The 16,192-nt window shown below is 38.7% G+C and overlaps 2 protein-coding genes across 15 annotated transcripts in view; one reads left to right on the forward strand and one right to left on the reverse strand.

Moving 5' to 3' along the window:
• SMC4 (structural maintenance of chromosomes 4) overlaps nt 1–6,545 on the reverse strand; it is a 35,539-nt gene extending 28,994 nt beyond the window's left edge. For 2 of the 4 annotated variants that reach the window (XM_045514520.1, XM_010952049.2), the window contains exons 1-5: nt 6,389–6,545; nt 5,116–5,259; nt 4,034–4,212; nt 3,390–3,581; nt 1,623–1,799 (exon numbers count right to left, since the gene is read on the reverse strand). In XM_045514520.1, coding sequence (XP_045370476.1) covers nt 1,623–1,799; nt 3,390–3,581; nt 4,034–4,212; nt 5,116–5,254 — 687 coding nt within the window. In that variant the 5' untranslated portion in view covers nt 5,255–5,259; nt 6,389–6,545. Of the gene's footprint in view, nt 1–1,622; nt 1,800–3,389; nt 3,582–4,033; nt 4,213–5,115; nt 5,293–6,388 lie in introns of those variants that run through there. The other 2 variants (XM_010952050.3, XM_045514521.2) reach the window with 2 other exon arrangements.
• Nucleotides 5,808–16,192, forward strand: part of IFT80 (intraflagellar transport 80) — a 150,929-nt gene continuing 140,544 nt past the window's right edge. For 5 of the 11 annotated variants that reach the window (XR_012508759.1, XM_074368734.1, XM_074368716.1 and 2 more), the window contains exon 1: nt 6,848–7,002. The gene's annotated coding sequence lies outside the window, so the exon portion shown is untranslated. Of the gene's footprint in view, nt 6,026–6,847; nt 7,003–16,192 lie in introns of those variants that run through there. The other 6 variants (XM_074368753.1, XM_074368749.1, XM_074368763.1 and 3 more) reach the window with 2 other exon arrangements.

The raw sequence follows: 16,192 nt of genomic DNA on the forward strand, positions 1-16,192 counted from the left end.
GTCTATTTAATTTTGATCAGTCTTTGCACAGGTATAAAACTTTGATTGCCCCAGAGTGATAGTAAATAGCAAATAATAAACAAAAGAAAAACACAAGTATATGTTCTTACAAAATGGCATGACTATCAAATTTAGTATTATAAAGGGGTATAACTTTTTAACCCATAATTAACCAAATAAAATCCCAGAATTATGAAAAGTCCATAAAACAGTTAAATTTGATTAAAACATACACACAAAGGTTTAATTCCACATTTATATAAATGCAAATCTTACTTAGAAATATAACTGCTGATGATTTCCCAATATCCATTTTTAAGTTTGGGTTAAAGAAGTATTATGAATGAACTGGTAACAAAAGAGATTAAGTCATCTCAGAATGGTATTTCTTTATTTTGTACATATACTATACATGTCTACAAGTAATATTTTCTTTTAAAAAATAGTTAAAGAATAGACTAAAATGGAAATATGAGCTAACATTTTATGAGTTTCTTACTGGGAATACGCAGTCATACTAATAAAACTTTTAGTATCAAATCAAAATTCCCAAGTTAGTTTAAAACCAGTAGCACTGACGCTAAGAGTATTAGCAGCTATTTCTACATCACAATACTGTTTTGCTCTTATTATACCCTTGGTGATTGTGGATAGGACAAAGGAAAAGATAGATAGCCTCTAATCAAAATAGAATGTTAGTATGTATGACAAAGCCATGTTTTACACTAAAGACTTTTTTGAAAGGTAAAACAGAGAGAAGATAAGGAATTTTTCTTACCAAGCAACTAAGTGTTAAAAAAGGTTAAATTAAGTTAGCTAGATGCTCAGGTAAATTTGTCAAACACTAAGAATGGTTTTTTTTTTGGTTATCAGTGGGGTAAGTGGGTGGGAAAGGATAAATTGGGAGTTTGAGATTTGCAGATACTAATTACTGTATACAAAATAGATAAACAACAAGTTTTTACTGTACAGCACAGGTAACTATATTCAATATCTTGTAGTAACGTATAATGAAAAAGAATATGAAAAGGAATATATGTATGCACATATATGACTGAACTATTTCAGAAATTGACACATTTTAAACTGACTATATCTTCAATTAGAAAAAAGTAGTTTTTTCTTTTCTTTTTTGGAGTATATAATGTTAGTTGAGATTACGAATAAAAACAAAAGTAAAGGAAAAAGACTATTAAAAGAGTGAATCTCATTTAAAATGTTATCTTAAAGAGAAATACAAACAGAAACCATAAATAGTTGCTATATCCCTGTCACGCTGAAGCAGCACAATAATATTGGTGTTTAATATTTATTTCACTACGCCAATATTTACGTGCTGCTAGAGCGGAACAAGTATGTCAGTCCATCCAAAAATAAAATAAGCATATGATGAAAATACAGTTTTGAATGAATTTCCTTAAATTTCTAGAGCAGCAAATAATGATTCGCATCTTTACTGTAGTATGTAAACCATGATGTGCTGCTACAGTACTTTAAGGCCTCAAAAATACAGGATTCATCCAACAGGGGAAACCTCCTTGAACTTTACTGAAACAAACAAACAAACAAACAAACAAACAAAAAACCAAGAATGAGAGCACTTTTAATTTCTTTAATATTACCTGTAAGATTAAAAATCTATTATGGTCCAGGTCAATTCCATGGCTTCGAAGAAGATTTCCAACATCCTTAAATGTCTTCTTCTTTCCACTTATGTGATAAACAGAAGTATTATCTCTGTAGGCCGTTCTGGATACATAGAAGTTACTGTTAGGAACGACTTCATAATCATCCCCTTCCTGTTTTGAGGAAAAACAAAACCAGAAAACAATTGTTGGTATTAAGGCATAGGTTTGCTCCAAATTTCCCTCACCTCATATTGAAACCAATTCTATGGATTAAAAACTTCAATTGAACATGCACATAAACTAACAATGGTTCTTAGAAATAATTATTCTTAGAAATAATTTTCCAAATTCTTTGATGCTTTCCTCATAGATCACAGAAACCAAAAAGTCTAAGCAAACAAAAAGAAAACATCCCACTTTCAAGCCTAAAAACATATTTGACTGAGGAAAGAACTGATGAAAGAGGACAAGACTCCCACCATATCCAAAACAAACCCACCCAAATTATTAAACCACGTTGACAGATTACCAGTCCATTAAAAAATAATAAAAAAAGCTGTAAGAGATCATTCAAGGAAAAAGGAAAGAAGGTGGTGAAGTAGTAGGGTGATATGGCTTAGGTTTTTCTTTCTTTCTTTTTTGGTGAAGAACATGTCATTAATTGAAGGTAAAAAAAAAAAACTGCAAAGAATTGACAACTACATTCCCCTGTTTTTAAAATCAAACAAAATTAAAAAAAAAATGAAGTGCAAACCTGCTTTATTACTAAAAATCGCTTTCCTTTAAAAGCTGTCATTTTGAAATCATGGCTTTTAAAATTTACACAAAGCAAGTGTAATTAACAGGGTATGGAATCAAGTCTGATTTACTGGCAATCTATCTTCCAACCCAAAGTGTACGATAAAAAAGCACTAAGAAACAAAATTCAAATATATACCACCATGTAGATTTAATTAAAGCACTTTATATTAAAATAATAATAATAATAATAATAATAATAATAATAATAATAATAATAATAATAATAATAATAAAAGACCAAGAGGCCAAATCACATCCTTGTTTCATTATGTAATTAGTTTTTTACACTTTTAGGTTCCAGCCAGCCATTTTCGAACCATGAATTTCCAAAGTTAATTATTAAACATAAGAGGAAAAAACCCAGTATCAACAGAGTCATGTAAATAATCTACATAGATATTTTACCTGTAATTGTCTGCTTTTCTAGCAAACAAACATGTTAGCTTATCCTTCCCCTATTTTAAGAGTAGTTAGTTCAAACGGAAGCAAAGCTTTTTCATATTACATGTACACAGAACTACTAATAACATTAAATTTAATGTAAATTGAAATAATGGTAAAATTAGTCAACTGTTAAATTATGTGATTTATCTGAAAGCAATAAAAAACATAACTTTTAGAAAAACGAACCCTAAATTTATAGTAAAAGAATGCCTACTTGGTAACAGGATACTAAATCTGCTCAGTGTTTTTATTCCAAAAAGGTAAGCATTATTATGAGCTACTTGTAATTCATTTTCCTGGCTTAAAAAAATAATATTTTAAGTTTAACAGCCATTACCACCACTCCTCAAAAAGAAAATACGGTTATGGAGGTAATAAAACCAATTACTGGTTCTGCTTTAACCATATGCTAATTTTTACAAGCCAATTTAAGCCAAAAATAATAAAATGTGCAATGTATTGAAATCCTTCGTGTTCCCTACTTGAAGTTGCAAATAACTAAATAAAGTCCCTTACCTTATCAATTATCTTTTGAAAATGAACTTCTACAGTACAACTCTGAATATCCTTGTGTTCATCAGAATTGTGTATTAATACCGAGAGTTTTTTAGATCTTATTTTTTGTGCTCGATAGCCAAATACAAAAAGCATAGAATCAATAACATTGGATTTGCCACTGCCATTTGGCCCAATAATACAGGAAAAGCGCTGCATAAAAAGAACAGGGAAAAAAAGGTTAAAAAGGTCATACTACCAATTTTAACTTAAGCTGTTTTTTTCTTTACTCGCAGCAAAACTTCAAGTATTTATAAGTTTTCATTGCTAAAAGACAGCAGTTTTCATACATCATGTTCTCTACCACAAGCTTCAACACCTTAAATATGGCTATATTTTAATTCTAACAGACTTTTTATAAAATTCATTCTTACAGTCAGAGAACATACTCCTTTTGAACAAAAAACCCCCACCAATTGTATTCAGTGAGGAAAATTTAGAGATACGAAAGATAATCAGATAAACAAAAGCTAATTTCAGTTGTTAAAAGCATAGGAAACACACCGTATATGTATCAATCGGAATAAATACAATAGCTACAAAATCGAAACATTTTGTAATAAAGACTAATCACCTTGCAACAGTTATTTAAAATGGTCAAATACCTTATGAAAAGGTCCCAGAATTTTTTCCCCAGCATAGGATTTGAAGTTCTGGTTTACAATATGAGTTATCATAAGCCGAGGAGCTCCAGCTTCATTGGTCATTGCTGGAGGCGGGGGAGGAGGGATGCTATTCAAAATCTCTTCTAAACTTCTATTATCAATTTCCTCACTTGGAGTCTCTAAGTCAGTCAAAGGAAAGGGAAGGCAAGGGAAAAAAGCCTGTATTAGTGCAATTAGTTGGGAGGACTGCTGCCTGTTCATCTCTGGAGAGCTGTTATTTATGAAACTTAGGAATCTGTATTTCCCGCTCAAATACAGGGGTGAGAACTCACAGGGATGAGAATCTTTCAGCTTGGTTTCATAAAAAAAAATTCTTGAAAGAAATGCCACCAGTCGCAAAAATCTACAGAAATACACGTTTTAGGGGTCAAAACACCACATCATGAAGCAAATCTGGGAACACCATAACCACTTGATTCCATGCTGCCTGCCTAAACAGGTGGCTAAATCCTACGGCTCTAGAACCAACGCTCTCCGTATCTTTGAGCACCCTGGAACCTTATCTTTGGATACTCAAGAGCCCCTACGACACTGTCGCAGGGGTTCCAAAATGTCACCCCATTCCCGGACTCACAAAAGCTGCAGTAGTTTCGAGTAAATTACCATCTCTTTAAACGCAATTTAAGACCACGGAGAAGTTAGGATCAAACAACTTTCCATCATACTAACATACAGTCACGCTGACTGAAAAAAAGTCCACTGGCTACAGGCTATGTCTATTTCCGCAGAAACACAAGACAATAAACAGAAATTCATAATTGAAGTTTCTATTCGCACCCCCATCCCCTCCAACACCGTTACACCGAAATTGCACGTAGTCTAACGTAAAAATCGCCAAATCGCTTTCTTGAGCTGCTCTACCCGACCGACGCGCTACCTTCAGACGTCAACCCCGAAGCCCCGCTCGTTCGCGCCCAAGAACACCAGCCAGTCCTGGGTGGCGCGCGGACGCACTAGGGTATCCCACGCACGCATCAGGGTATCCCACGCACTTGCCCGTCGCGTCGCGAAGGGTTACTCACCTGCGGTGGCAGGCGCCGGGCTCCCCGCGCGGCCGGGCGGCGGTTCGGGCTCCATGTCGCTGCTGGTGCCGTCCGGAGACTGCGGCGGCCCTTCCTCTCTGCGCCGGGCAGTGGAGGGCTGGGTGCCTTTACGGGGCATAGTCGCTGGGACCGAGGAAGAGCCGGCAGCAAGTCAGCCTGCGGGTCACAGGACCGTCCCGGTGCATTCCCCGCCGGCCCCGCGGTGGGACTGGCTCAGACCCCACCCTACCCGACTCGGATAAAACTCGGTCCACTTGTACTCGAGAGCCCCGTTTTAAAACCCTGCTCAACGCCAGCGGGTCCTCAAGAAAGAAGGCACCAAAAACTCAAGTGCCAAGAAGGGGGATCCATTTTCTTAAGTCCTAAGCAAGTGGGAAAACCTAGACATGCTTGGAGATGACTCAAGGATAGAGCAACAGCTTAGGTTCTCTTTTATTTTTTAATGCCCCCCCCGCTGTCCGCCCACAGTATACGTATACAGGAATATTCTAATATAATTTCTAAACTAAGTAATTCCCATACGCTGGCATTTACTGATATTCCCACGCTCTCGGGGCTAGGGATGCAAGCTCACAGAATTTGAGAGGGTCGAGTTCGTATTAACTTTAGGCTTCAGGGGCTATCGACTCTTCCAACAGCAGCGAAGAACTAACGGGCGGCTCGCCGCCCACTTTCCTCTACCCGCCATTAACTCTTGGCGCCGCTGACGGCCTGGGGGCTTTGCGGTCTCCTCTACAGTCCGACCAGGACCGGCGCCTGGAGGCTGGGGTCGACACTCGCGACTTTCAAGTCAGAAGCCGACAGCGCCTGCTCGGGTTCAGCCATCTGGGGTGGCAGGGATCTGTCCCTCAGGGATCCGCGGCGGAATCCCGTTGGACAACTACGAAAGGTCAGTAGTAAGGGCTCAGACCCGGTGATTACTCCCTTGGGAGATGAGAGAACGGGCAGGGGGCGACGGTAGGGTCCGACAGGGACCAAGATTTCTGAGAAGAGGTCCGCGAGGCTTAGAGCCCCTCCCGTCCCTCGAGCGACGCTTAAGCAGCTCAGAGAAGTGGCGCCGGGTAGAAGCGCGCGGAGCCCCGACTGCCGGGGAGCGGCCCAGGGGGGGAGGGGTGACAGTAGCGAAATCTCCCAGCGGCAGCCTCAGCCCAGACTTCGGCTGCTCCAGCTCAAGGCCTCTACTTCCCAGGCGCCCGCGGACGAGGCAGGAAGTAAGAGTGTGACAACCTGATCAGGAAAAGAAGTACTTTACCTGCGGGACAGTCCACTCAAACCAAGGCTGGAAACGGTTGTGTAGCCCCCCCGCTCCTGCCGGTGTTTCGGCTCCGGGTCCTTCACTCGAAAATGGCGCCTAAAATACAAACTCGAACGGAAATTCGTTACAAATGCGCGCAATGCTTTCTGGGAACCATTAATTTGAAAAAAATGCGGCGATTATCTCCGCCATTTTCTTGTCGCTTACACGCATGCGCGGACTCCTGGCGGGACCCCGGCAGCGGACCTTTCTACTAAGTGAAAAAGAAGAGAGAGACAGTGTTTTCTCTGGGGCCTACGGAAGCAGCACTCTTATAAAAATATTTTTTAAAAATCTTTGCGAGTTTTGAAAAAGATAAAAAAAATAGGGTGGGGTTCCGCCCACTGACGAAGGCAGGACTCAGTCATCCAATAACACCCCTTAAGGAGAGGGCGGGCTCGCGTAGGGGCGGGGTCCCAGGCCCGCTCGGGTGACGCGCTGCCGGGAAGTATCGCGGGAAGAGGGAGTGAGCGTAGCTCTTAGAAGTCGCTATGGTGACGGGGAGGTTCGAGGCTTCTTGGTAACGAGTGCCAGCTCTGAGAGCGATTGCCACCGCCTTCCTGGAACTTAAGGTAAATCTCTTTACCTCTGAAGAGGTGAGAAAAGGATTTGGAAGTTGTGGCCATTACTTGATCCACGTTCCCTGCTTTGAGGGTGTGTGCAGCGTGGAGAATCAGTTACTTTCCTTCTCCCTGGCAGCAGTGGGACTCTGGACGTAGCTTTTGGGATGCGAAGGCAGCCTTGGGTTTGGAGGCAGTAAAGGGACAACAAGGAGGAGACAAGACCTGGATTGGTGAATGATCGTGTAGTGAATAGCAAAATAATAATTTCGAGTTATTGGTGTTAGGTCAGTAGTGTCACTAGTGAAAGGAGGTTTCAGGCTTTTAAAATCATTTGGCTGAAAGACTCCGTAATGGAAGCTATGTCATCTGGTTATGGGAAAATTATCAATCAGCAAATATTTCTTAAGTAGCTTTGTATACATTGCACTGTGTCAGGCATAATCAAGACTATTCAGCAAGTATTCCTGTTCTCAGAGAATTTAGTTTTGTTTGTAGGTTTTTAACTAGGAGTTTGTGGATCTGCTGGTAGGTGATTAGACTTCAGAGACGTTCATACCATCTCTTCACTAACCCTCTGCCCCCGGAATTGTATGAAAAATTCTGTGTGCCTGGGAATTTTTCTGGGGAGTTAGTTTTCCTAGAACTTTGATCAGATTCTTAAACGTGGTCCTGACCCCCACAGTGTTAGCCACTGGTTGATTTGACTAACCCAATAAGCATTTATTCAGCGACTCTTAAGTACTTGACATTGAGAATGGGGAGCCTCTTTCCCTCTTTTAATTTTTGCATTTTTAGGGCCTGGCATAATAAAACGCTAATCTGCTTTTTGAACGAACTTACATTACCATTCTAAATAAGTAAGTATGATTTGTGCCCTGAGGAGCATATTCAAGTTCCATGATTCTCAAAAACAGGTGTGGTGGACACTCCCTCCAAGTGTAAGAATTTGCTGAGGTTGAGAGACTGATGTGGTTTGAGTGAACATTGACTCGATATTACAATATACCTATATATTTGAAAAAAATTATTGTTTTTGTAAGATAAACTACAGACAATAAAGCTCAATGAAAAAATTGGCCGGTATGTGTACCAAGAAAATGTAGCAATTCTCTTTGACAGCATCTGGAATCTTTTGGATTTTCGAAGTCTGTAAAACACTACTAAATCTGAGTTGAAAAGATATTAACGATGAAAAAAAGCAAAGACTAGACCAAATTGAGTGGTGTATGTGGAGGACAGAGCACGATTTAGTAGAAAGATATAGCAGATAACAGAATCCCAAATCCTATCATTTTTTAGCCACATGCTTGGACTATTTACTCAAGTGATCAATCTCTGAGAGTGTTTATTATAAAACCAGTATATAATACCTACCACATAAGATTGTTTATGATTGTTTGTCTAGCACACACACTACAAGCATTTGATATTGCTGTGTTTATGACATTGACCTTATTAGGGTATATGCTGAGGATGACTAATGGGATGTCAAATTTGGAAGAAGGTTAGCTTATCAAGAGTCTTGAAAGCTATATAAAGGATGATAGATATGATACGTTTTCAAAATATTAGAAAAATTTTGAGCTAAGGAATGACTTGGTAAACAAACAAAAATCCAGTAGTTTTGTAGGATGTGTTAAAAGGGAAGAGATTAATCAGACATGGCTTTGATTATTATTGTACAGTCCTTCATGTGGAAGGTGACAAGTGCCTATGCAGTAGAATGGAAAAAATCTGGACACGTTTGGGGTGGAGATCTACAGCTTTTGCAGATTTTAATGGCTAAAAGTCTAAGCCCTTAAAGTCAGTCAGCTTCTATTCTTTATGAATCCTTGGATTAGTGATGAGGGGATAGGAAGAAAATAAGTCACAAATAAATCCTAGCTTTACTGCCTTTGATGATTGCTGTAAATAATGATAGGTCATAATGACTGATGAGAAAGAAATGTAATTTCAATAAATCAATAAAGTGACTGATAGCTTTAGATTTAGCTGAACCTAAACATGCTCCACACAGGACAAATATTTTTTCAAATGAGCTTAAACCAGGTTGTATAATGTATAAAAGACATCCATAACAAACTGCTGCAGAGGAGACTTAAATCCAGAGTGAAAGTAGGGCACTCAGAATAAGTGGAGAAGTGATTTGAGAAAAGATTAGGGTCATAAGAGATAAAGACTTGATTGATCCCTGCCAATACTTTGGATAAAAAGAAGCTGGTCCAATTGGGATGGACTAGGTTACAATCATCTTGGAAAGTATAACCAAGTCTCATCTTTCTGGTCCAAAATCATCTACTAACAACCATTATTTTTATTTTCAGGCAGTCTGAGAAGAGAACCCTCACTTTTTATATTTTAAAAAACTGTACCCCACAGGAAGAAATAATAAGTTCAAAGAGAGAAATTGGAAATAGAATTAAAATGCCATGTTTGCACTTCTTGAAGTGCATAGTTAAATTTTGTCATCATTATAATATGTTTTTTGTCTGCCTTCTAATGTGGTTACAGAATTTCATTAAGTCTGAAATTAATTTGTAGGTAAATGTTTAAAAATATTAATCAAGTTTGTAATTTTAAATATTTGGATTAGTTAGATATTAATAAATCAAGATGAATAAATACATATGCCTTTGTATAAGTAATGTATAAATACTTAGAGAATATTGTTCAAGATGAATAAATTAGATATAGACACAGGACAGATAGTTTTGAATATTTTTCTTGATAATATAAGCCCCCTAGTACACCAATCTTGTTGAAATTCTCATCTACCTTAACAGAAAAAAAGGGAAGTGAGGAAGTAGAACAATTTTGGGAGATTGACTGTTTTGAAAAATGAGTTTGTTTTTATTCATATAGTTTGAGATTAGGAAAGATATATACAGTGGGTAGCAGAGGTAGAGAATATTGTCAGGAGAGAAAATAGGATGAGATGGAGTTACAAGAATAGTTGGAATACTAAAAATAGATTAGATTTTTAAGGTTGTGAATAAAGAGAGGATAGCAACAGAGAATGTCCATTCTTAGACTCTAGGAAGAAGAAGTAATTATAGACTTGAGTCTCAGGACTCTAGATTACAGGCGACAGAAAACCCAATTTAAATTGTCTTGAGAAAAGAAAAGAATTAGCTTCCATAACCAAAGAGTTAGTTGAGTATAACTGGACTCAGTGTTTAAACAAAGACACCAAGATTTGGTTTCTTTCTTTGCTCTGCTTTGCATTTCCTTCTCTTGGCATTATTCTCAGGTTCCACATAGTGGCCTCTGGCACCACCAGTCTCTCCCCTTGCTGTGGTAAGATAGCTACAGTAACTCCAGCCTCAAATCTTCTAAAATTAAAGACCTCAGGGTGACTCTTTCTTTCCCATCTTCTGGTTGAATAAAAGTTTCTGTTGGAATGCTCTAATTGTTTTAAGTCTGGGTCTCATGCTGGCTCCATTCAAGCCATTTGGGCTAAAAGTGAGGAAGTGGGTGTTCCAAGGAGAAATTCTTTGTAGCTAGGGAAAGAGTGAATACATGCAGAATGATAAAAACACCAATTTTCACTACAAATAGCTAACAGTTACTAAGTAATTACTATGTTTCAGGCATTCTACTGGACATTTGTAAGATGTCTTTTTTAGATCTCATGTGTACTTTATCTCATTTAATTATCATAACTAACCTGTGAAGTAGGCATTATTAACTCCATTTTATATACAGAAGAAAACAAAGTACAGTACTTGAAAGATCACAAGGTGAGAGTTTCAATAAGATGGGTCAAATGCAGTAGAAACTGGAAAGAGAATGACAATGGTGATCTTATAAAAAAGTAACATTTATTAGGGTGTTTTTAAGTGCAGAAATGCGTAAAGAAGAAAGCAAAATTGGGCCATAATGCTATCACTCAGGTAATCTCATTTTAAAAATATAGAGATAAAGAAAATATTATGAACATGGTAAAAACTTCAATCAGAAACAAATAAAATGAGAGTTAAAATCTTCCTTTTCATCCTAGTGTCTCTACCCTCACAAAGATCTTCATTAAGTGTCTTGCATATCTTCCAAGAAAAATGTTTTAGTATTCACTAGCTTAAATGTATATCCTCCCCCCACTTTTTCTTACAAAGGGGATTGAGTTATATAATACTGCTGTACACTTTACTTTGGTCATTTAATGGATTATAAGCATCTTTCTGTATCAGTACATATAGATTCACCTCATTTTTTTTTAAGATAAGGATTTTATTTTTAAACAATTTTTTTTAAATGGTGGTATTGGGAATTGAACCCAGGACTTCACACGCTAAGTGTGTGCTTACCACTGAGCTATACAGCCCCCACTGCATTTTTTTAATAGTTGCACTGCACTCTAGTTTATCAGTTGAGTATGATTTTTCTATGCTAGTTGATAAAATAGAAGAATGAATTAAAGATGACTACTTATTTTTAAATTTGTGAATCTTGTGGTTTATTGGCTGGAATTTATTAGGCCAGCCTGCAAAAAGATTATAAATATAACCAATAAGAATAATATTAAAGTATAATTGGCAAGATCTAGCTATAATTATAGCTAGAATTGCAAGGAAATGTAAATAACACTGCATGAACACACACTTTAGAAAATGCATACAGAAATTGCAGTGTGGTGGGGGTTGGAGGTCTTTAGTAATTGAACTGTACTGCCATTTGCACACCTGTTTCCTTTGCTTGCTATGTTTTTTAATCTGTCCCTGGAAATGGTGAGCCTGCCTCTGCCTTCTGCCATATAAGAGATCTCATCGAGTTTTCAAGTGGTTCTATGATGGGACCAATCTGAGTAAAAGATCTGCCCCTGTCTCTCTCCTTTCTTTACTGGGAAAGAGACACAGGAGTCTGATTAGAGCTACTTAGGGGACTGTTGATAAAAATTGTACTTTTAAAAATAGAGCCTTTTGTAGTCATCAGCAAACCGTTCATTTCACCTGTTAATATCAACACCCCAGGGCTAGCCAATATGCAAATGACCCAAACAGAACTTGGTGTAAATGCACTTATGATCTAGCTCTTGAATTTCTTGTCTCTCCTTCACATTCTTGTTCACCACTGAGGCTTTCTGCTGCCTCTTATCTATACACATTCTTGTTGACAAGTCAAACCTTCCCTCTTTTCCTCCCAGGATTTTTCACATTTTGTTAGTGCTTTTTTCCTTTTAGTTTTGTTTCTTAAATCTAATTTTTGTCTTTTTTTGTAAACCATCTTAACCACGTTTGGGTGTATAGTTCAGTATAGTTCAACGGTATTGAGTAAATTCATATTGTTGTGCTACTATCACCTCTGAACTCTTTTCACCCTGCGGAACTGAAACTCTGTACCCATTAAACAATAACTCCCCAATCCTCCTTCCCCCAATCTCAGGCAACCAGCATTCTACTTTTTGTGTCTATGAATTTGACTAGATACTTGATATAAGGGGAATCATACAGTATCTGTCCCTTTGTGACTAGTTTATTTCATTTAACATAACGTTAAGTCTAATTCTTAATTCTTAATCCTATTTTCTTGGTTCTAATTCTGTTTCACATTGTAAACATGTATCTGCAACATGAGAGTGAAATTATGATGAATATTTAAATTTCTAGTTTTTGATAGTATTCTATCAAGTTCTGAAATAAACAGGCTTGTATAGTTTGTATATGTATCTTAGTGTACATTTACATGTATATAACAAATTCCTATGACTAGGAATTCTTCCCAGGGTAGATTCTTTATATAACACCTCCTTTGAGTCAGTAGCTTCTAAATCAGAATATGCACAGATGTGTCAGATTGGCAGAGCCTAGGTAATTTGCCTGTGTCCTAGCTCTAAGGAGGGCTAGAGAGGAAATAATTTGTTTTTTATTTATAAGGTAGGAAATTCCCCCAAAGTAGAAAAGGTAGTTAGAAGTGTTGGGGTGGGGGTAGGGGGAAAAGAATAAATGACCATTAGCACCAGTTTTCCTGCCCTTTAGTAATGTATGCGGGTATCTGTTTCTCTGTATGCCAGGATTGGGTTCTGGGTATTTTGCATTTGGCCACTCTGACAACAAAAAAATGGTATCTAGCTGTTTTATGTTTCATTTCTTTAATTATAATTGAGGCTGTGCATTACTTCATGCTTTTGATTGCCCACTGACCATCTGTATTTATGCTTGTGTGAATGGTCAATCTATGTGTTTAAAAATAGAACGACCCCTTTATCAGTGCCCTTGATCAAATGACTTCATAGGGGCCCATGCTGGCTTACATTAGCTTCTGTTTCTGTAGTATTGCCAATCTATTCCTTTTCACTGGTTCCTTCTCCTTTGCCACCAAACATATTGAGGTCTACCCTAGTTTAAAAGGCATTCATAATTACTATTCTACTTCTTGCTCTAACCTCTACACTGATAATACCTTTATATATAAACTTATATACCTTTATCTTCTTCACTTATGAGCTCTGCCTGATGACTACAGTTTTTCACCATTTATTCATTGGACAAATATTTACTGAACACCTACTGTATGCAAGGATGTTTCTAGTTGCAGGGGATATAGGAGCAAACAAAACAGACAGAAATTCTGAGGTCTCCAGTATGGTACTTGCCAGCACAATGTCCTCGTGGTGGAGCAAGCTCCCAAAGATGGCTGCTGCCAATATCTGTGTACTCAGGGGGAGTTCCCGTTGCCTTCTGCCTCTCTGGGAGACTCTCCAAGATCAGAAGGATACCACAGTCTTCATTGTAACCTCATGGTGGTATCCCAGGATAGAACTGTGCAATCACAGTTTTCTGCTGAGGGCCACTTGGATGGTCAGGCCTTCCTGTGCTGTGACTGTGAGACAGGCGGGCAGAGCCCTGGGGGCTATGGGCAGAAGTAGTCCTAGGAGCAGAGACATGGGACACACAGTCCAAGGACTTGACGAAGAATGGGAAGGGCCTCAGAAAATTTCAGGTAGAAATCACGGCCCTGCAGGAGGAGAAAGGAGGCTTGCATTCTCCCCAGAAGATTCAGGGCTGTGAGATCCAAGAAGACAACCATGCCAGGGGCTTCAGTTGTTTCTAATATTTTCCTCTCCTATCACCCAAAGACCTATGGATGGGAAATGCCCTGGTCTTTGACTTGGACCTGGACTATGGAAATAGAGAAGTCCCAGGACATAGATGGCTTTAAAAGGAAGGATTACTGGGTCTGTGTGCAGGGAGAGCTTTGTGGAAGACTGCAGAAATATCTGGAATCCTAAATGGGCTTCACAGAGAGAATAGTGCCCCCAGCAGTGAACATGGCCAGCAGCATGGCCTTGGAGGGCATGGTCACCCTGACAGCTTCTCTCCTCAGAGTATCTCACTGGCCTGGATTCAGGATGAGAAACTCCTAAGCAGGGTGTCCAGAAATCTGGGGGTGTCCTGCCTGTTGGGAATGGGACCTACAAGACCTGAGTGGCCTTAAGGGTTCCCCAAGGTTCATGTGCTATGTGGAACACAGTGAAAATCCGAGTGCACACCCTGTGCCCTCTGGAAAGACTCTGGTGCAACAGAGTTAAAGGCTGATCATTTTGGATGTTCCTGCTGTGGTTTCTTGTCATAATCATTATGCTTTGTGTCCTTTGGTACAAGAAGAAAAAGACAACATGGGCTGTGGAGAGCCCAAAGCCTGTTGGCCTACAAGACCCTGGTCAACTCCAGACACTCCAACAGATCATAATGGCCTCACACAACTGGGTTTTTGGTCTCTGTTGTCAGACCCTGGGTCCATTGATTCAACTGAGGGAGCATAAAATCTGCAGCCATGAGGTCTGAACTCAACTCTCTACTCTGGTCTTGAATAGTATTTTCCCTCATGATGCTTCAGTTTCCTCATCTATGAAATGGGAAAAATAATATTTGCTTCCACTTATAGTTGGGATGATTAAAATGGTAATATATATGAAGTGCTTGCAGCTGTACCACACTAGTTATTAACATTATTTTTGTTATTTTATATTATAATATATTACATGGATGATAATTAGGATTAATAATCAATAAGCTTTATCTGTAAGTGTCCTTGTAGCCACTTCTGAGGAGTCTAATAGAGTTTTGGTTCTCTTCACCCCCATCACACTTATATATGCATGATTTCATGTCCACAGTATCTGCATAATTCCATATAATAAGTTTTAAATGCTCTTTAAAGAAAAAAAATGGATAAAAATCTGTACTCATGGAGCTTACATTTTAGAAAGGGGCAATAGTAAGTAAAATACTATGACAGATGGCCTTGAATAGGATACACCGGCAAGGCTTTACTGAGAGGGTGACTTTTGCGCAAAAAGATGAAGGAAGGAAGAAAGGAGTAAGCCATACAGCTATCTGGGGTCACGGATTCCAGGCAGAGAGCATGGGTACAAAGACTCTGAGGCAAGAGCATGATTAGTATGTAAGAAGGAAAAAAAGAGGCTAGTGTGGCTGAAGCAGTGAGTGAAAAAAAGAGAGGCAACAGGAGATGAGGTCAGAGGAATGATGGGCATATCAGGGCTCTCCAGAGAAAGAAGAGTTGATGTTGAAATCTTTAGTCTTAAGGCTGGAAACTGATGGCAAAATATCTGTATTGTAGTCAGATGGCAGAAGTCCTTCTTTGGAAAATCTTGGTCTTTGCTCTTAAGACCTTCAACTGGTTGGACAAGGCCCACCCACATGATGCAGGGTAATTGCTTTATTTAAGTCAACTGATTGTAAATGTCAGTCACCTCTAAAAAATACATTTATAGCAACATTCAGACTCATGTTTGCCCAAATAACTGGGCGTCATCGTGTAGCCAAATTGACACAAAAAATTAACCATCACAGTAAGAGTCCAGATCAATAAAAGCTTTGAACACCACTGTAAGACCTTTGTTTTAACTCTGAGATAGGAAGCCATTGGAGAGTTTTGAGTGGATAAGCACCATGACCTATTTTAAAAGTCATTTTGGCTGCTGTGGTGAGCACAGATTGTGAGGGGTTAGAGGCCAATAAGGAGGCTATTGTAATTCAGGTTAACAGATGATGGCACCTTGGACTGGGTCATAGCATTGGTGTCGTGAAATTCAGATATTTTGAAGATAGAGCATACAGATTTTGTTTTTTACTAATTGTGTTTACGATGTGAGAGAAGAGTTGGTGATGATTCCAATGTTTTTGACCTGTGCAACTGGAAGAGTGGAATTGCCATTTACTGAGATGGTTAAGGCTGTGGG

The sequence above is a fragment of the Camelus bactrianus genome, chromosome 1, assembly GCF_048773025.1.
Source record: "Camelus bactrianus isolate YW-2024 breed Bactrian camel chromosome 1, ASM4877302v1, whole genome shotgun sequence".
Classification (NCBI taxonomy): Eukaryota; Metazoa; Chordata; class Mammalia; order Artiodactyla; family Camelidae; genus Camelus; species Camelus bactrianus.